The sequence below is a fragment of the Drosophila ananassae genome, chromosome 3R (genome assembly GCF_017639315.1).
Source record: "Drosophila ananassae strain 14024-0371.13 chromosome 3R, ASM1763931v2, whole genome shotgun sequence".
In the NCBI taxonomy this organism is placed as follows: Eukaryota; Metazoa; Arthropoda; class Insecta; order Diptera; family Drosophilidae; genus Drosophila; species Drosophila ananassae.
This window is the reverse complement of record NC_057930.1, coordinates 18,899,453-18,918,295: the sequence shown is the minus strand read 5'-3', so window position 1 is coordinate 18,918,295 and position 18,843 is coordinate 18,899,453. Positions and strand designations below refer to the sequence as shown.

Sequence of the window (18,843 nt, the reverse complement as noted above, 5' to 3'; positions counted from 1 at the left end):
AAATATAAATTTGAATGAAATATTAAATTCAAACGCATAAGTTGTCAACCTATAAGAAACTTATTATTTAAGAATCAATATTCCTATTGGGATTTATCTTAAATATATATATCTTTTTTCAGATTTTACTGGATTTTAAAAGTTAAATATTTAATTCCTAATATTAATCTAAATTTTAGACATAAAATTATCTAATTCTCGAGTAGGGTACCCAAAAAACGTGTAAAAGATCATCTCCCCTAAAGAATCGTGTCTTATTCGAATTTTCTTTACTTAAAAATAACAAAAACACGAGAGTCTATAGCAGGGGTGCCCAAGCACTGCTTATGACAGAGCAAATTCCAATACCTATGCACAAAAGCACAAATACATATGAGCGATAGTTTTTTTTTTTTTTCTATCGTATCACTGAAAAAAATTTTTGTAACATTTTCAACAGAAAAAAAAAAAAAATTATTTCGGATAATTGAGAATTAATTTTAGGATTATAATTATTTTCAATATGCTCAATTATTTTTCGAATTTTTTTTACTGCGCTTCCATATCGGCTTGTGACGCAGATACTTTAGCATAGCATTTAATAAAATGCCTTTCCAAATTAATTTTTTTGTTTCCGCTTATTATTATATTACATATAATACATTGCTGCTCGCAAAGAAAATTTTCGGCAAAGAAAAAATTCATCGTTCCAAAGTCAACCATTCTGTCCAAAACCTCAACAAGAAGTGATTTCTTGCAGTGAAAAGTTTTCGGCAATCCAACAACAAAATGCCAGAAAAGTGTTGAAACTGTTTAAGTGTTATTAAACTACGAAAAATTGTTATTGTAATTTGCCTTGCCTATGCTGGGAGCAGCACACGTATATGACTTTGCTCTACCCATATGACAGAGCAATCCAACAACAAAGGAGGAACGAGAGCAATGGGACTGGGCATCCCTGGTCTATAGCAACAACCAACAAAAAGAGGCAGAATGCAGTGGGTAGCTAAAATAAATACGCAAATACAAATCGAAAACGCAAAATAGAAAGCAATTGATATGCTAGCAAAGCGCCAATTTGTAGAAACTTGGCATTTTAGTTTAAAATTTGCGACGGTTTGCTGAAAACCAAAATCGCGATCGCATCGAATGCGATTTTCTATTCGAATAATTTTGAAATAATCAATATCCGTCTTACACTCCAGTTGGTGTCGAGGTTTTTAAATTTCTTTCGGTTTGGTTTTATAGCCGATTAAGTGAAGATCCAAATCGATTTACAAAATCGAAAAGTATTTTTGTGAAATTTACATAACCATCGTGCACACTTGGTGAAGTTCAAGCGATCGAAATGGGCATTCCAGACATCCGACAGCTGGTGACACTGGACTTTGAGGTCTACGGGCATGTTCAAGGTGGGGATTATGGACCACTGATCTTGGATCCGGGATCGACACGATCGATTCAGGGTTTCCGTTGCAAAGATCTAAAAATAAAACCACAGTAGCTAGTTACTTGCTAGGGGCCTCCGCCTGTCCTTGGCTTCCTTTCACGCCTCATTCCACTTTCGCTAGACTATACCAAATAATAAGATATATCTTTAACCAACCGGCAGGCCTGAATCTCACAAAAGATACCCGCGACCGCTGCACCAAGGCAGGAATCACGGGCTGGGTGAAAAACAGCAAGGCGGGCACCATTGTGGGCAAGATGCAGGGTCCCAAGGAGGAGGTCGAAAAGATGTGGGTATTTCATAGTAGCCACTATGAACTATAATAACGTATTTTCCAAACAGGGTCACCTGGCTGTCCAGCGAGGGATCTCCTGGCTGCCAAATCGATCGATGCGAGCTGCGAAACCAGGGCAACCTCAGCCGACTGGACTACAAGGACTTTGCCATTAGATTTTAGATGTGTTTTCATCAATTTGTCGCTTTATGATGTGACGACTGGTGTGGCTTTGTGTTTGTTTTGTGCACTACTTCTATAAGTTTGTAAATACGAGTAAAATAAAGATCTTAATAATATAAATGGACTTGTTTTCAATCACATGAATTCATATCTAGAATTTGAAAAAGTACAAAAAAGAAGTCACAGGAGAAACATATGATTCAAAAAATTGAACCACACCAAAATATATATAAACCGGAAGTAAAACATTGCCAAGATCGTACGTAGACTCAAATCTATTTACTTTTCAATACAGAAGCGTAACACTTTGAAATCGCAACATCTTTAGACTTAGACTACTTGGGTTGTGGGTGCCTAGCAGGACTGGAAACGGCCAGCGGCCTTCATACGCTCGAACGACTTGTTGGCGTCGTATTTCCTGCAAAGATTATAGATCCATAGGTTAAGGAATCAAGGTTAATATTGAAATGGGTTAATTACTGGTAGAACTCGGCGTAGGCGGCCTTCTTGGGGTCGTTGATCAGGAGCTTGTAGGCAACGGTCACAATTGCGGACAGACCGAGAGCCACAGCCAGGTTGCGCTTGATGGTGGCATTGTGGAGGCCACGGAGCACAGGGCCGGCGCTGCTGGAGGTTGCTGGTGTGTTGGCCATGTCGTTTCTGCAAAAAAATAAGGAAATTGTACTGTATTGGTCATCAGTTACGTAAGGTTCTTAAGGAAGGTGCAGGCAGGCCATGACAGGAATGTCACAAAATGAAAACACTGTTTAGGCTAAGGAAGACAGTAAAAAATCTTGCTATTATACATTTATTGGTCCGAAAACTCAAATGTAAAGCGGTTTTTAAGGATTATTCGGTTATGTACTCACATTGCAGAAAAATAGTCAATTGCCAGGGATGGAACTTCAATCACAATCGATACTCTAGGGATGGAATGTTTTGAAAATAAAACAGTGTTGTATAATTTTTGTTTCTTTTAAATATACTTATTTTATATTATAAAAAACTCATGATTGATTCAACATATTTTTAAGAATATTTATGATTCAAACACAAATGCAATTTTAAAACCAAAATATTTATTAAATTATTTTCGGTACTTAGAACCGTTCAAGTATTTCCTAATCAAAACCATAAAGACACACAAATATTTTGATTATTCATTCCGATCCAATATGTAAAATATTATGTAACAAGTCATATTTAACTGAAATATTTAAATTTTACTGTCTTCCACAGTTTTTTAACGATAGCCAACTATCGTTCTAGCCGTCTCTAAAAACACTCATTTTGGGCATATTTAGTGCATTCCATCGGCAGCAAACCGATTGGCATCTCTGGCTGGAAAATAAAAATGGCGACAACTGGCTACCCCGAAAATCGGTTGTTATTGTTCGTGGAATTTCTATAATTACGAGGATTTTTGTACAAAATAAGCAAGAAAAACATAGCGCCCCAGCTTTAGCAATAGGCTAAAAAGCAACCACGAACCTTTGACTACGTCCGTGTAGGGTTAACCAGAAGCCAAACGATCGCGATTCGTGTTAAATTACCATCCGAATGTGCTGCCCAGAAACGAGAAAAAAAATTCGGGCGCCTCTGAAAAGCAATATATTATCGTAGCGCCTCGAGTGAAATGGAAAACAATAAGGGCACTAAAGGCCGTAAAGAACTGTGAACGATAATCTGTTAGCGGGAAACGGATGAATTTGGTCAGGATTGGGGCTAGAAAAGTGACGCAGGAAAATCCGTATCCCCGTATCCGAATCGGAATCGCTAGCGAGCCCTGCCCGCGCCCCGCACGTTGTCAATGTGTGTGTGCGTGTGTGTGTGAGTGTTGTGTGAACGCGAGTGTGTGTGTTAGTGAGGCCTACTACTAAAAAAAAAAAAAGTAGCTGCGGTGGAAAATGCCCAAAAACAATGTCGCAGAGGTTAAATTGAGCGACGAAAACTAGTGAGTGAGCCCAACAACAACACCAACAACCACGAATGGATAGAATCGTAGGAAAACAATACCCGGAACAAAGTGCAAATCCATAACAAATAATACAAAATACAAGTTGAATGTAATGCCAATATGCAATTGTTTAAACGCAAAGGACGCCACCTGAAATTTCATCTCCATCGCGTACGAAAGTCTCCCGTTCTAGATGCGAAAATTGAGCAGCGTTCTATTACCAATTAAACCTACGACGCGTGCGATTGTCGTGTGATGATATGCCACTTAAACAGGTGAGTGTTGTGCCTCCTTTCGTTTCGGCTTTGCCTTTGCCTTTCTTGCACTTTTTTTTTTTTGCCGAACAGCTGATCTGCGATTATTGCACTTGTCCGAAAGGGTTGGGTGGGTGGGGGTTATGTTACTTTGAGGAGGGGAAGGGTCACTTGCGTCACCCACGCAGAAATTTCATTCCAAATCTAGTGCCAGAAATCCAGCAGAAGTTCTTGCACTTTGGGCTAACCAAGTCCACCTCATGCGTCTTTTATTTCTTCCCATTTTTGTGAGGCGCCCCCCTTTAAGCCCCCCCACCGCCTTCAGCGGGCAAGTATTTTGGTTACCTTTTCCCTCTGCCACCAACACCAGCGCACTATCGTACACACACACACGCACACCCTTCCAAGAGAAAATGGCGACGACTTCGATACTGGTATCGATAACAGAGGAGACGACGGATGGAAACGCACGCACGCATGGGAAAATGCAACCTGTGGCCCCCCCCAACCACCCGCTTTTATATGCCCCGCGTGGAAAATTCAGCCAACTGCAGTCGGTTGGCTTATTTTATGCCGCCTTTTGGCTTAAATGCCCATTAGAGGGCCCTGTTTTTGAACAAATTGTTGTTGGAATTTCCAATGAGAGTCCTCTATAGCTATCCCGTTCTGGCGTGCAGCAGTACAAACAGTAGCATAAAAAAGGGAAACCACAAGAGACTACTTTATTTAAACAATAAAAGATTAAAGATTTGTTGGAATTACTTTTCAATCGGCAATTATTTAAATGTTTGGCCTTAAAATGTGATTTCCAATGGTTTGTTGCTGTGCCAGTGCATGTGTGTGTGTGTGTGTTAGTGTTGCGTGCAGCAGCACCAGCCGATATGTGCTGCCTATCGATAGTTGCTCGGGGCGGCCACCACTAGCAATTTCACTGCTCCATACTCTTCCTCTTGCCGCAATTCCTTTAATTAAATGTTTTAATATTGCGAAATGAAATTGCAGCAGCTTGAACCGTCACTGGTGCGGATATTGGTGTCGCTCCCCTGGGATGCAGCTCAACGGCTGCGCCAATTGGCCGCCGAGGGAAATCCCGAACTGCGCGCCCTCAACATTCAGTCCGTGCAGTTCGAGGGCGATTCTGTGATAACTTTGAAAGTTGGAGGACAGGATATTAAGTTAATCAAGGGTAAGTCATCCAAAACCATACTAAAATCGTAATAAATTCATTTTTATACTAAACCACCTCCTTCACCAGCAGATAATGTAAACGAGACACTTGAGGCGGCTGGCTCGTCTTCCGGCAACAACAAGAGCCTTGTGGCTCTGTCCCCGAGTTTTGATGGACCCAGCACCAGTAAAGCTGCCTCTGCCTATCTGCAACAACAACAGCTGCAGCAGCATCCGCAGTTGCAACAGAGGACCGTGCAGCTGCCCCAAAATGTTTCCAATGATGCAATCTCAGTCCAGCAAAGGAGAGCGGGCCAGCCGAAGATGCCGTCCCAGCAGACACCGCCTGTGTTCAAATCGCCAAACACAGTGTGTCCGATGGAGGGCAAAGTGCCCGTCCTGCTGCCAACGCCATCGGGAACGAGGGATTTCCCATTCGAGAGCATGCGACAGGCGAGAGTCTTGCAGCAGGGCAGGGAGATTGGTGGAGCGAGTGCCGGTGCCCTGGGCCCGCCTCTGCCGCCACCCAACGTGACGCTGAAGGTGCTGAAAAACCCGCCGCCACAACAGCAACAGCAGCAGCCGTCGTCGCAGCAGAATGGCGAGCTGACACCTACTGGCAGCAAATCTCAGTTTATTCAGCCACCACCGCCGCCATATCCGGGATTGGGAGCTACCACTGCCACTTCAGGCAGCAGCTCACCCATAGCCATAGCTAAGCCTGCGATTGTGCCCGCCTCCAGTCCGCTGCAGACTCATCCGCCGCCTCCTCCGCCGCATCCCCATCAGCATTCGCAGCAGCAACTCCCCCACCAGCAGCCGCTGCCTGCGGCAACGTCGACGGGCAGCAACAACATTGCCATATCGTCGCCGCTGTTAGTTAATCTGCTGCAGAACGACGGCAATGCCATGTCGAACTCGAATCCGAACCAGCTCAAGTCGCCCCAGCAGCAGCAGATCGGCATGAGTCCCAGCGGAGCGCAAATGATGAACTCTCCGATGCGCTCGTCTGGTCCAGCGACGCCAAACGACTTCCTAATGAGCGATGTTCTCAGTCCGGTGGTGCCTTCCTCTCCAACAACTCCTCAGACGCCGCAGGTTCCCTGCCCGCCCAACGTGGTGATGCGGAGTTTGCAGCAGCAACAGCAACAGGCAATGCTCAGTCCCAGCGGCAACAGCAATCATTTGTATACTCAACAGCAGCAACAGCAGGTGCAAGTGCAAGTGCAGCAACAACAGCAAGTTCGCTTTCAACAGCAGCAAATGTCTCCGCAGGCTGTGGCCATGCGACAGCAACTTCAACGCCAACAGCAACAGCAGCAGCAACTGCGGTTTATGCAACCGCAACAACAACAACAGCAGCCTTTGCCAGGGCAATCACAACAACAGCAACAGTTTCCCACTGCGCCTGGTAAGTATTTTATTTAATTTCCTTGAAAGTAAAAGATTAATTGATAAAAAATCTTCCCAACAGATTGCTTCAACAACATGGGTTTGAATTCCATGCAGCAACAGCAGCAGCAGCAGTTGAGACAGCAGCCGCAATTGCGACCTGGTGCATTGCCTCTGGCTCCTCCGCCACCTCATCCGCAGCAGCAGCAGCAACAACAACAACAGCAGCGAATGATGACGCTGCCCATGCCACAAGCATCGCCGGTACAGCAGCAACAATTTATGAGCGGGGCCTCGCCCCTGGGACCTGCACTATCGCCTGCCTCCAGTCACCACTCGATGCACAGTCCGCTGATGGCGCCACAGCAGCAGCAGCAACAGCCGCCACCGCAACAGCAACAGCAACCTACGCCCGGATCCGCCGTTCCCAGCGAGCTGGGACACCATGTACCTGCAGCGCCGCCACCGGATTATAACCAGGCGGCAGCCAACTCTCGCTGGCCGCTGGCCGGGATCAACAAGCCGATGGACTCGGCCACGAAGAGCAGTTTTCAGGAGTTCACCAGATACCAGATGCAGTACAATCTCCAGCAGCAGCAGCAACAAGTTAATATGCCGGGGCAGCAGCAACAGCAACCACAGCAGCAGCAACAGCAGCCGCAGCAGCAGCAGCCAACTCAACAGTTGCCAACCACTCAACAGGCACAGCAGCAGCAGCAGCAGCCGACACAGCAACAGCAGCAGCAGCAGGCTCAGGATTCGCTGATGTCGCTATCTGTGCTGGATGCGCTGACGACCAACGACCTGGACGCCCTGTTGCCAACTCTGAACTGTGATCTGGACTCGACGTTCAGTCTGGAGGATAAGAATGAGCTCGAATCGCTGTTGCAGGATGCCAAGGATCTGGACTTGGATCTAATAGAGGATAACCTGTCGGCGGTGGGGATGGATGTTGGGGATGCCCTCAGCACGTTGCAGGAAGCGCCACTAGATCCCCAGCAGCAACAGCAGCAGCAGTCTGCTGTGATGCAGCAGCCACAAATGTTGCAGATGCCCTACCAGCAGCAGCAGCAGCAGCAACCTCAACAACTACAGCAGCAAATGATCATGCAACAACGGCAGCAACAGTTGCCGCAAATGCAACAGAGGCAGCAACAGGCACAGGTTCAGCGGCAAATGCAACTGCAACAGCAGCAGCAACAACAACTGCAAATGGTGCAACGACAGCAGCAACAGATGCAAGTGCAGCACGTCCAGCCGCAACAGAGGCCTCCTCAGAAGCAGTTCATAATCAATCCGCACACTGGCGACATGGAGCCCATGGCCAGCGACGACAGCGACACGGAGGCTGAGCAGGAGACTGCCCAGCTGCAGTTCCGCTCCAACATATCCGGTGGGATGAGCAACTTCGGCTTCAATCCCGCCAACGACATGCTCCTGCCCAACAATCTGTTCTCCGAGGAGGACTCCAACTCGGCGCAACAGCTGCCGTTGGGAATGGGCAGTGATCAGGAGCGCTCCCGTGACTCGATAGCCTCTAACAAATCAGCCACGAGTCGGGCCAGGAAAACGCCAGTGCTGAAGGCGAATCACAGCAACCTGATGGGGGGAGAGAACTCGCCGCGTTCCAGCAACAGTTCACCGCTCATTGGGCTGAACTCGCCACAGTCGGTGACGGCGAGCATTGGCGGAGGAGCGGGCAGCAAGAAGGCGAAATCGAATCTGCTGCGCGAGAAGCTGCAGCAGGGGGTTAAGGAGCGCAAGGCGAAGGATGCCACTGCCACGCCGAAGCCGAAGCGGGAACGGGCGAAGGGCAACGCCAAGACGAAGGCGGCCGAGGAGAAGCTGAAGCTGCGGGTGAAGCTAGACAAGGTTGACACCGAGGGGCAGTTGCTCATCAACCAGCAACCGCAACAACAACTACAGCAACAGCAGCAGCAGCCCCTGGTTACCAACAATCACTTGCAACAACAGCTGCCCCTGCAGACGCAACTGTTGACGTTGCCGACTCAACAGCATCCCCAGCAGCAGCAGCAGATGCAACAGACGACGATGCAACAGCTACAGCCACAGCAACAACAAGTCCAACAACAACCACCTCAGTTGCAACACCAGCAGCAGCAGCCGCAAACTCTCCAACAGCAGCTGCAACACACAGTTGGTGGCAACTTTCAGCCGCAACAACAGCAGCAGCAGCCGGGTGTTCAGGGCATCAACGAACCGCGTGTGCCTCCCCTGCAGATCCGATTGCGTGGCAAGAACTCCACGGTGGTGGTGAAGAACACCCGGAAAGATCGCAAGAAGGGCCAGAACCAGGAGCCTGCTGGCGATGAGCGCCAACTGAAGCGCAGCTACAGCGATCAGCCGCAGCAACAGCTGCTGCTGGAGTCGTTAGCCGACAACAAGCAGGCCAAGCTTACGCCTCCGGCCCACATCAATGGCCTGCCCCTGCTGATACAGAAGACCACGACACCGACGGCACTGCCCCAGCAGCTGCAGACAGGAGGGCCGGCAAACACGAAGACCAGGACCATTGTGGCGGGCAAGAACGGCCTGACAATCAGTGCCATTGTGGAGGCGCACAAGGCGCAGGCACAGGCCCAAGCCCAGTCCCTCAGTGACTCCCAGATGATTGTGGGCTCCTCCAACACGGGCACCACGCCCACGCCCGCCACGTTGCAGCAACAGCAGCAGCAGCAGTTGAGCAAGATTGCCACATCCCTGCCCAGCAGCATCACCCTGAGTGCCATCAACAGCAACAACAACAACAACTCGAACAGTGGCAACAACAATCGGCTGCTAACGATGAAGAATCCGATCAAAACAGCGGCGACGATTACACCCATTGTGGGTGGGAAGCCGATGACAAAAAACCATAAGCCGCCGCCATACATCACAGCCGTGCAACAGCTGCAGCTGCAGAAGCAACAACAGCAGCAACAGCAACAGCAGCACCAGCAGCAGCAACAACAGCAGCAGCAACAGCAGCGACAACTGGCGGCGGCCGTAACCATGTTGCCCAGTGCGACGACTCTGAAGCGTGTTGAGATCACAAAGGTTACTGCAGAGCAGGCTCCCATCTTGACTTCATCTCCGTCAGCTGCAGCAGCAACAGCAGCAGCAGCAGCAGCGGCAGCGGCAGCGGCAACGGTGGCAGCTGCAACAGCAACACTGACCACATCGTCGTCGACGACCACAACGCAAACAACTCAGCTGATCTGTGATAGAAAGTTGCCAGTCGCCATCAACAATGTGGTGGTGGCCACCGTGAATCCCGCCTCTGTTACCGTTTCCGCCCCGATCTCTACATCCATTTCCTCCTCCTCCATCGCTTCCTCCTGCACCTCATCCACATCGGTTGCCTCCGTGACGTTAGCTTCAGCATCAGTCAGCTCGTCGACATCCACCTCTACCTCATCCCCGGCTGCGTTGCCGAACACGCTGCGGAACTCCCCCGCGAGCAATGGCAGTGGAACGCCAGGTCATGGGAACAACGGCGGCGGCGAGGACAGCGGTATAGAGTCAATGGACGCCCTGTCCGAGAAGAGTCCGCACCAGCTCTCCTCCAGCAGTCCCATACAGGTTACCAAGGTGGTGCAGCAGCAGCCGCAACAGCAGGTGACCTCTCTGACCGGCACCACAGTGACGCCGGTGACCACGCCAGTGACGGCGCCCAGCTCCACGACAGTTACGGTGACTGGAACCACTGGATCGGCGGCAATAGCGGTCAGTGCGTTGCAGCAACAGCAGAAGCAGCAGGCGGACGACGAAATTGAGAAGGCGCTGGCCAAGATGGAGGGGGGATTGAACGAGGACTTCGAGGAGATAGTCTCCTCGGTGATGAAGGAGACGAGCGAGTGCGGCAGTGCGGGGAGTGGGACGGGGACAGGGACAGGGACCGGCGGCTTCCTCAACAATCTGGAGAACTCCCTACCGACAACAACAGTGGCAACTGCGGCACCTGTGGCACAAACAACTACGAACACCAGCACCGTCAAGCTGAACGGCGAACACCATATACTCGAACATGATGATCTCATCAAGAAACTCACAGAAAGCAAGCAGTCGACTGCCAGGATGGAGGTGCGCGTCAAAATGGAGGAGGTTCCTCCGCTGCTGAGCATCAAGAAGGAGCCGTCGGCCAACCTGAAGCCAGTCGTGAAAATGGAAGTCAAAGTGGAGCAGAAGGCAGAGCCCAAGGCCGAAGTGAAGCAGGAGGAGAAGACACCGTCGGAGAAACTGCATCCCGAAACCAATGCCGTATCCCTGCAGCCCATTTCGATCGAGATACCTGCCCAGGCGGACGGAGAGTCGCCGAGGATTAGGACGCGGGCCAGCAGTCGCCTCGAGAGTCCCCTGGATGCGGCCAAGGCCAGTCCGGAAGCCACTGCTACGGCAGCAGCCACACCTGGCCTCGCCAAGAGCTTATCCCGTGCCTCGTCCAATGCCAGTCCGCGAACCGTTGTCACACCCATTCCCAACCACAACAACAACAACAAGCGACGGCGACCGGAGTCCGAGTCGGAACCGGAAGCGGCCGACACCAAGCGTGCGAGGGTGAGCAGTGGAAATGGAAGTGCCAGCAACAACACAGCACCCACCGCCAACAGTAATAGCAACAGCAGCACTCCTGCTGAGGCAGCGGCGGATGGGAATACAGGAGGCGGAACTGTGCTGAGCAAGAAGATTGAGATTGAGTCCTCGGATTCGGATGAGCCTTTGATCGAGGTGGCTGGCAAGGTGCGGAACTCCAAGCAGGCACAGGTGGAGGTGAATGAGGCAGCAGCTGCAGCCACACCCGCGGCTGCCACTCCAGGATCCGTGGTGGAAAAGCATGTGACGCGGCGGAACGCCCAGCAGCAGCAACAGAACAGTAAGTTGTATTATTTTTTACATTCTGTGGAAGAAACTAATAGACATCCTCCCACAGAAACCAACAATAACGCTGCAGGCGCCACTCCAGCGCTGGGAAATCAGCGGACAGTCAAGGCGCAAGTGGCAACTGGAAACACCTCGACCGCCAGCAGCAACCACAGCAGCAATGCCAACAGTCCCAGTGTTCCCAACTCTTCGGTTGCTTCTACGACTCCCGGAGGAGCTGTGGTCACCACTGCCCAATCGAATAGTGCCAGCATCCCGAACGTGGTGCATGCCACTCGAGGAGCCACCGCCGCGGCAGCCAGTACCACCAACTCGAACCACAATGCCAGCAACACCACCTCCCCGTCGGACGAGAAAATCGGCACCCGGCGCAGTGTGCGTGCCAGTGCGGCGGCCAATAAGATAATATACGGCCGGAGCAATGCGGCAGCTGCTGCTGCGGCGGCCGCAGCGGCGGCAGAGCCGAAAGGAACGCCCGGCAAGGCGGGAGCTGCCGGTGGAGTAAACAGTGTCAGCGCAGGTATTGTGGAGAGTGTGGCGGAGGCGAGGAGGAAAACGCGCAGTGCAGGTGGGCATCCCTTTCAGACATTACTTTAAAGAGAGAGTTACTAAAATCTAATTGCTTTTCAGTCATTGGCGAGTCCATGCTGACCGAGGGTCGCCGGAGAAGAACGTCGCGTGACTACAAGTGACCAGAGTTTTGCGCCTTGGCTAAAGGCTTGAACAATCCGAGCGATGCCCACGAGGACGATCTGCTGGAGCTGTTCGAGGACTTTGAGCAGCACCAGCAGCAGCAGCCGCATCCGCATCAGCAGCAACAACAGCAGCATCAGCTGGAGATCAGCAGCAGCAGCATGAGCGGGATCAGCGGCTTTTCTTTAGCTTTAGCCGAGGCGCAGGATGACGAGGACGGTGAGGAGGGAACGATCGGGTATGAGGATTTTTCGCGCGCAGCTGGTGGCTACATGGAGGAAGCCGACCACCTGCTATCCTATCACAGCAGCAGTAGTGCTGCCGATGTGGAGGTGGATGTGGAACTGCCGGAGCTATCCAATGCCACGGCGCTGGACTGCGGCAACTTTGTCGACTACGATGAGTTCAACCTGTGCCTGAACAACATCCTCAGCGAGGAGGACGACGAAACAGGAGCCACCAGCGGCGGCATTGCGGCCAAAGATCATCAAGCCTGGCGGGAGACCGACGAAGTCCTTAACATCGTACAGCTCAACACCGATCTGGGTCTAAGCTTTCAGGATGAGCAGCGCTCCGGCAGCAGCAGTTCGCCGCAACTGGTGTAGGAGGGACATATTCAACACGCACTGATACCGAACGCTTTCGATTTTAGTTAATAGTTGACGATTTTGTACAGTTAGTGATAGCCACAAGTTGCAATAATGTTGCGTCTCGAAGCGAGCAACATCACACCCAGACACACAATCACACCCATTTGAAAAACGAAGAAAATCAAGAAATCAGGGCTGCAAGCGCCTATACACTTTGCTTTCCATGTTGGCCCCCTCTGTTTCCGAGCATATTTTTTTATTTAGCTAATGCTACCACTATCCGAAATCCACCCATTGGAAATGATTTGCTAGTCAAGTGAAACAGGCAATTAAATGTATAGCTCAGATGATAAAATTGAACAAATTAGTTGAGTACGTATTCGAGAAGTTCCCATTACCACTAAACACTATCCACTATCATAATGTAACCACTAGGCGAAGTAGTTGGCTGAAACATCTCCCACGCAAGCTCCAATCCACTCCACTCTCTATCTCTCCACCTCACCCAAGCATAGTTTAATTTGAAGATCTGATTTCCATGAACCGCTCTGTAAATATTTTTGATTCTACTAGTTGCTACATGAACACATTTCTAGCTTTAGGTTGTCTTAGTTTAACGCGTTGCGACAAGTCGAAAGTCTACATTATATTATATATTATATAGAAGCCGATCTATTGGTTACAGATGGATCGGTTCGGATCAGATCAGATCAGAGCAGACCGAGCACGAGCACGAGAACGTTTACTTTAGGTTTTTATACATATATATCTTTTTTGGTAATCCTTAACATATGAAGTACAGTACATACAGATATAGCCTATATTAGTTTTAGTAAGCTTGCGTTGTTTCGAAAATTTGTTTTTTAGTTTTAAATGCTCTAGCATTAAGGACAGTAATCTTAACGCGAATTCTTTAACAACAATATATGCACATGGAAACCTATGCAATAAGTTAGTCAAAAATGTAAAAAAGCCAAGCACCACAAAATGAAATCAATTTAAAAACAAAAAAACATAACACAAAAAATAAATAATGAGGAAAAATGTGGAAAAAAATACTGAGAATCAGTCGCCTAGTACTTGTCGTTTTGCAAAGTGAAAGATCATATATATATATATATATTATATATACAATATACAGAACCGTATATAATGTTATATATTTTGCATACACACAAAACACAAGAAAAAAAGGGATATCTTAAAAAAAACAAACCACACAAACAAAAAACAAAAAAAAAAAAAGGAAAATAAAGTTGTATTGTATATAAGGCAGGCTCTATTTTTGCTAAATGTTATTTGAACAAATAGGGGAAACAAAAAGAGTAAAGTAATTGAAGCAAAGCAAAGGCAAAGGCAAAGCGCTAGACAGAAACACAAAACAGCATTATATATATATTTCTTCACACGCATATGGATATATATATTGTTCAATATTATTATTATCTTATATATATATTGTATGATTGCTAAAATAATTCTTTTGATACTTTGTACATGTTTTTTACTTTAAAACCAACCGTATAAAGCCCGAACCCTTAGCATAGCGCAGCATATGTATGCATCTAGTACCGATTAAATCTATATAGAAGCCGACCTTCATAACCATCCGCCGCCGCAGCTCCGTAATATTGAAAATTTCAAGATATTTAATGAAACCTTGTTTAAATCACCTCGACGCTCCACCAAACAACCAATACCCAATACTGCAATAGCAAACACAGATTAATGGCAAATGTTGTATAAAATCGTATAAATAATTTACATACTGCTGCTTAAAACAACAGAAGGAGAAACAACAGCAAACCAACACACAACACACAACACCCAACACACATTAAAAAATATTATACATATATATATATTTAAATGCAACCACACAAGATGAACAACAAAAAACGAAAGTGTCTTAAAAACCGTAGTATTAGAAGTTTATTATTAATTTGTTTGTACTTTAAAGTAAAATATTTATAGAAAAAGAAAAAATACAAAGATTTAATATACACAAAAAATAAAAACAAATAATAGTTTGTTTTTTGGGTCTCTTGGTCTGAAACTCTTCCAACTTATTATCACATCATTTAAAATATTAAGAAATGGGAAAATAAACATCCTGTGACTTTGCCCGGTTGGTCTAGCCGCCTGGCCTAGCTCTCTCCGTGCGCCTGCGCCATCCGGAGATGTCGGCTTCCGAAGACCAGAGTCGGAATCCAGCAGGGACCAGGACTAGCAGCTGCTGCCCGCCGACTGCCGACAGGCCGTCGACTGGCACAGTTGAGAGCGAGTGGCCGCCGTGAGCAGCACGGCTGAAGCGGAGCTGGCAGCCAGAGATCCGGAGCACGCAACACGTAACCGAGCCGCCCCAGGTGGAGGCGGGGGAGGCAGCCGACGGGGAGGCGGGCAGCCATAGGCTTTCAGTGCTGTATACCCAGGGAGCCCCCAAAAACAAAGGACAACACAAAAAAAAAATCAACCAGAGCCAGAACTAGCTTCAAAGGTGAGTTTCTTTCTTTTTTATCAAAAGACTAGGCTATTTTTTCAAAGGAATTTGGAATTAAAACGGCAGTCAGAGACATATGTGTTAACTACTATCTGATGGGGGACGAGGAGGGTGCTCAGCAATAACTGCCCTCAAGTGGTCTCCGAGGTGTTGTGAATACTTTACAGCTTTCGTGCCAGATACCAGATACCCGTGGCCAATTCCCAGTCCTAGCAACAAATGACCCCTACCAGCAACAACAACAATTGCAATTGCAACAGCAACATCAGCAACACTACCAACAGAAACTGCAAATGTTGACGTTTAAGGATGACGTCCTACTTTTGGAGTGTTGCTGTTGCCAGTTTTTCGCTCAAGTGGCCCAGTGTGTGTGTGTCTGTGTGGGGTATGACGTAGTTTGCCATCCAACCTAGTTGGGTTGTGGATGTACAAACTGGGTATAGGGTATGGGGTATGGGGTATGGGTGTGAGAGCGAGTGTACTCTGGTGGTGTGTATTCACCAACAAGTGTCGCTCGCTTAGAGCGCCAAAAAGGAAGTGGCAATGGCAGCAAAAAAAATAAAGTTTCCTTTTTTTTTTGCTTCATGCATGTGTTTTGGGGCAAGAGTACCTGCAGGACTAGCTAGCAGGATATGATGTCGGGTAGTGGAAGTAAGGGCTTTTCGAGGGGAGTATGTGGAATACTTTCTTTGAAGAATGGCAGACCTTTTTAGAATTAATTAGAATAAAAATAGGAAGTAGTCTAAGATGGTTTCAATAGTCTTCAGAAGTCACACATATTGATTTTAGAAAACAGATTTGAAAATCTTAGCGATTTGAAATGTAATCTTACGATATCATTAGAGAAAATATAAATTCAATTCCTGTAACTTGGAACTATCCTTAAAGGACTTCTACAACTTAGTAATAAGAACAGGAATAGATAAGTTTGCTTGAGATTCCAAAGAAGTCCGTCCAAGAAGGACTTAAGAGGTCCTAAGTACATATGTTTATAAAAGGAAATCCCCAAGAAGTGAAATATACAGATTAAGGTAGAATTAAGGTGTATCCTTGATCAGTTTAAGGACCTCAAAGACTTACAACGTTTCTAAGTTATTTTTTAGACACAATTTATTTAAATCTTTTTTACATTAACATTATTTTAAAACTTCCTATTCCTCCAGAAACCACCAGAATTTCGCAGATCATGCCCAGAAGCCGCCGCTCTGCGCCTTAGTTGATCTCCAAGATGATTATCCGCCTGCGCTATGGAAGACGACTGCAGACCTATCTGAAGATAGGAGCCTGTGTGCTCGTGGGCGTCTGCTATTTCGCCTTCCTCTTCCGCGAGTCCCTGAACGCCTACGAGCACCGGGAGCGAGTCGCTGCCGCCGAACTGGAGGCGGATGCCTCGGAGCCATCCAAGCAGCAGCTGAAGCTGAAGCGGCAGCAGTTGCAGCGCCAGCGGCTGCTGACCAAGCAGCAGGAGCAGCAGAGCAAGGCCACCAGCAACGCTAGCTCCGGTAGTTCCGGCTCAGCCACGGCAGCAGCCCCAGCACCGCCTCCCAGCGCCCTCACTCTGTACGAGTACTCCGAGGAGCTGCACAGCCGGACGGAGCGGGAGCTGCAGAAGCGGAGCGAGCACTTGGCCGCCGTCTGCGATCGGTATAAGCTTCAGGAAAAGTACCCACCGAATCCCTGGGAGTTCTTCGTCTCACCCGGCCACAATAATCTCGTTTGGTTTGTAAAATAATTCCTAAACTTGATGGGGATCCTAATGTCCTGCTACTTTCAGGTGCAATGTCTTCAAGGCGGCCAGCAGTACTTGGATGTATTACTTTAATATTTTGGGTAAGAATCTCGGATAACTTATCTCTTGGGGTCAAAAAAATGAACTTATTCTCTTTCCAAGCCGGCTATGATGTCAAGTATCTGCAACGAACCGAGATGCAGCCGCTGGAGTTGGCCAGAAAGAAATTTCCCAGGCCGGAGCTCGCCGAGTTGATGGAACTCCTGCCCAGTGCATTGTCCTTTCTCTTTGTGAGAGATCCCTTCGAGAGGATTCTGAGTGCCTACCGGAACAAGTTAGAGGGCAACAAGAACACCTTCTACAAGGCGCTGGGCAACAAAATCGTGCACCGCTTCCGGAGACGGAATCTGGGGGGGCCGTGGCCGAGATGTGGCCCCACCTTCGAGGAGTTTGTGCGATTCCTGATCGCCGAACACGAGGCGGGAAAGAAGTTCGACGAGCACTGGGCGCCCATCTACAGCTTCTGCACGCCGTGCAGTGTCAATTTTACGATCATCGGGAAGACGGAGACGTTCCAGCGCGACTCGGAGTACATCATACGGCAGGCGGGGCTGGAGTCGCTGCTGCTGGGATTGGGGAAGCTGCCGCAGAGGAAGCTGCGCAAGATCGGCAACCAGGCGCGCAGCGGGGTCAAATCGGAGGCCCTGGTCGAGCGCTATTTCGACGATCTCGACCGCTCAACGTTGGACCAATTGCTCAAGATATATCGCATCGACTTCGAGCTGTTTGACTATGACTACCGCAAGTACTACGACATGGTGAATCCCTGGAGTCTCGAGCAGAGCACTGTCGGGGCAGGACAGGGACAGGTCCACCCCACCACCACCACAACAACCACCTCATCGGTGGCATCAGTGGCGGTGGGTGGGGGCAGTGGGACTGTCACCCAGGGTCAGGTCACGTAGGTCAGTCAATCAGTTCGAAGGGCGATGGGTCGTGAAACAATCTTATCATGTACCTTTTTACCAACACTCGGAAACAAACAAAAACACTGAAACACACGAGATACAGAACCCAACCGAAGCTAACAAATCTACCAAATTTTAAGGCCAAATCAACGTTTTCCAAAAACGCAAAACCAAAAAAACACTCTTGACCTCTCTTAGATAATGCCAAAAAAACAAAAAACTAACTATAAATAATTAACGAAATTAAAACAATGACAAGAAGGTTCGACCCAAGGAAACTTAGTTAGAAGATTTAGCATTTTGATGGATTTTTTCAGCCACCAAAATTAAAAAAATAATAATAAAAAGGAGACCCTCAAATTTTACATGGCGTGGCATGTGTTGTGTTGTAGTTAGATTTAAGTACCTCTACAATTTACAGTCGGCACTCTCTATAAGAAACAAACACGATAAAAAAAACAGATATACTTATATAGCTAATGGATATTATACACAGACCTCTATACCAATATCGAGAAAGCTATTCTGGGGAGTTATATACAAAAAGCACAAAGTGGAAAAATTGTCTAGATTCTAGAATCAGAAATGGAAATTCTGTATTTACACACATATTTACAAACCGAAATCCCCTAAGAAACCAACAAGAAACCAATGATACCAAAGTCCTCTACAACCACAACATATGGTACTTACTATTATTAAGTTATTATATTTACCTATATATATATAAACGAAATTTATAAACAGGTCTTGATCTATGTCTATAACTTTTGTGGACTAGATACGTTTTTCCTAGGCTTAGTCGAGGTGGTGGGATATTACGATT

General features: G+C 47.8%; 4 protein-coding genes across 6 annotated transcripts; 3 read left to right on the top strand and 1 right to left on the bottom strand.

The window, feature by feature from the left end:
• The first annotated feature begins 691 nt into the window (after window positions 1–691).
• On the top strand, window positions 692–2,006 carry LOC6498323 (acylphosphatase-2). Its single transcript, XM_001962507.4, has 3 exons — window positions 692–1,391; window positions 1,592–1,718; window positions 1,772–2,006. Exons 1-3 carry the CDS (start codon window positions 1,328–1,330, stop codon window positions 1,884–1,886), a joined length of 306 nt encoding a protein of 101 aa, XP_001962543.1. The 5' UTR covers window positions 692–1,327; the 3' UTR covers window positions 1,887–2,006.
• Window positions 2,007–2,142: 136 nt separating this feature from the next.
• Window positions 2,143–2,856, bottom strand: LOC6497214 (cytochrome c oxidase subunit 6C). 2 transcript variants are annotated; one of them, XM_014906073.3, is made up of 3 exons: window positions 2,756–2,856; window positions 2,367–2,546; window positions 2,143–2,304 (listed from the first exon to the last, which is right to left on the bottom strand). In XM_014906073.3, the coding sequence occupies exons 2-3, from the start codon at window positions 2,537–2,539 to the stop codon at window positions 2,241–2,243; spliced, it is 237 nt and encodes a 78-aa protein (XP_014761559.1). In that variant the 5' UTR covers window positions 2,540–2,546; window positions 2,756–2,856; the 3' UTR covers window positions 2,143–2,240. The 2 variants fall into 2 exon arrangements, with proteins under 2 accessions (XP_014761559.1, XP_001962544.1); XM_001962508.4 differs by having other exon boundaries at window positions 2,693–2,761.
• A 330-nt stretch (window positions 2,857–3,186) lies between these two features.
• LOC6498324 (nuclear receptor coactivator 6) lies at window positions 3,187–13,998 on the top strand. Of its 2 annotated transcripts, none has more exons than XM_044716409.1 (6): window positions 3,187–4,118; window positions 5,100–5,283; window positions 5,353–6,675; window positions 6,739–11,529; window positions 11,587–12,105; window positions 12,168–13,998. In XM_044716409.1, the coding sequence occupies exons 1-6, from the start codon at window positions 4,104–4,106 to the stop codon at window positions 12,227–12,229; spliced, it is 6,894 nt and encodes a 2,297-aa protein (XP_044572344.1). In that variant the 5' UTR covers window positions 3,187–4,103; the 3' UTR covers window positions 12,230–13,998. The 2 variants fall into 2 exon arrangements, with proteins under 2 accessions (XP_044572344.1, XP_001962545.3); XM_001962509.4 differs by having other exon boundaries at window positions 3,188–4,118; window positions 5,356–6,675.
• Window positions 13,999–15,068: 1,070 nt separating this feature from the next.
• On the top strand, window positions 15,069–18,358 carry LOC6498325 (carbohydrate sulfotransferase 11). The gene is made up of 4 exons (XM_001962510.4): window positions 15,069–15,317; window positions 16,484–17,039; window positions 17,095–17,150; window positions 17,212–18,358. The coding sequence occupies exons 2-4, from the start codon at window positions 16,549–16,551 to the stop codon at window positions 18,012–18,014; spliced, it is 1,350 nt and encodes a 449-aa protein (XP_001962546.1). The 5' UTR covers window positions 15,069–15,317; window positions 16,484–16,548; the 3' UTR covers window positions 18,015–18,358.
• The last annotated feature ends 485 nt before the right edge of the window (window positions 18,359–18,843 follow it).

Bases quoted from the DNA above. Each gene is read 5' to 3' on its own strand.
- LOC6498324 (XM_044716409.1), top strand. The intron at 5,284-5,352 runs GTAAGTCATCCA...CTCCTTCACCAG, and splicing joins GGATATTAAGTTAATCAAGG to CAGATAATGTAAACGAGACA. The intron at 12,106-12,167 runs GTGGGCATCCCT...ATTGCTTTTCAG, and splicing joins GAGGAAAACGCGCAGTGCAG to TCATTGGCGAGTCCATGCTG.
- LOC6498325 (XM_001962510.4), top strand. From the start codon at position 16,549: ATGATTATCCGCCTGCGCTATGGAAGACGACTGCAGACCTATCTGAAG. The intron at 17,040-17,094 runs GTTTGTAAAATA...TGCTACTTTCAG, and splicing joins GGCCACAATAATCTCGTTTG to GTGCAATGTCTTCAAGGCGG. The intron at 17,151-17,211 runs GTAAGAATCTCG...TCTCTTTCCAAG, and splicing joins GTATTACTTTAATATTTTGG to CCGGCTATGATGTCAAGTAT.
- LOC6497214 (XM_014906073.3), bottom strand. From the start codon at position 2,539: ATGGCCAACACACCAGCAACCTCCAGCAGCGCCGGCCCTGTGCTCCGT. The intron at 2,305-2,366 runs GTAATTAACCCA...TAATCTTTGCAG, and splicing joins GCCTACGCCGAGTTCTACCA to GAAATACGACGCCAACAAGT.
- LOC6498323 (XM_001962507.4), top strand. From the start codon at position 1,328: ATGGGCATTCCAGACATCCGACAGCTGGTGACACTGGACTTTGAGGTC. The intron at 1,392-1,591 runs GTGGGGATTATG...ACCAACCGGCAG, and splicing joins GGTCTACGGGCATGTTCAAG to GCCTGAATCTCACAAAAGAT. The intron at 1,719-1,771 runs GTGGGTATTTCA...TTTTCCAAACAG, and splicing joins AAGGAGGAGGTCGAAAAGAT to GGTCACCTGGCTGTCCAGCG.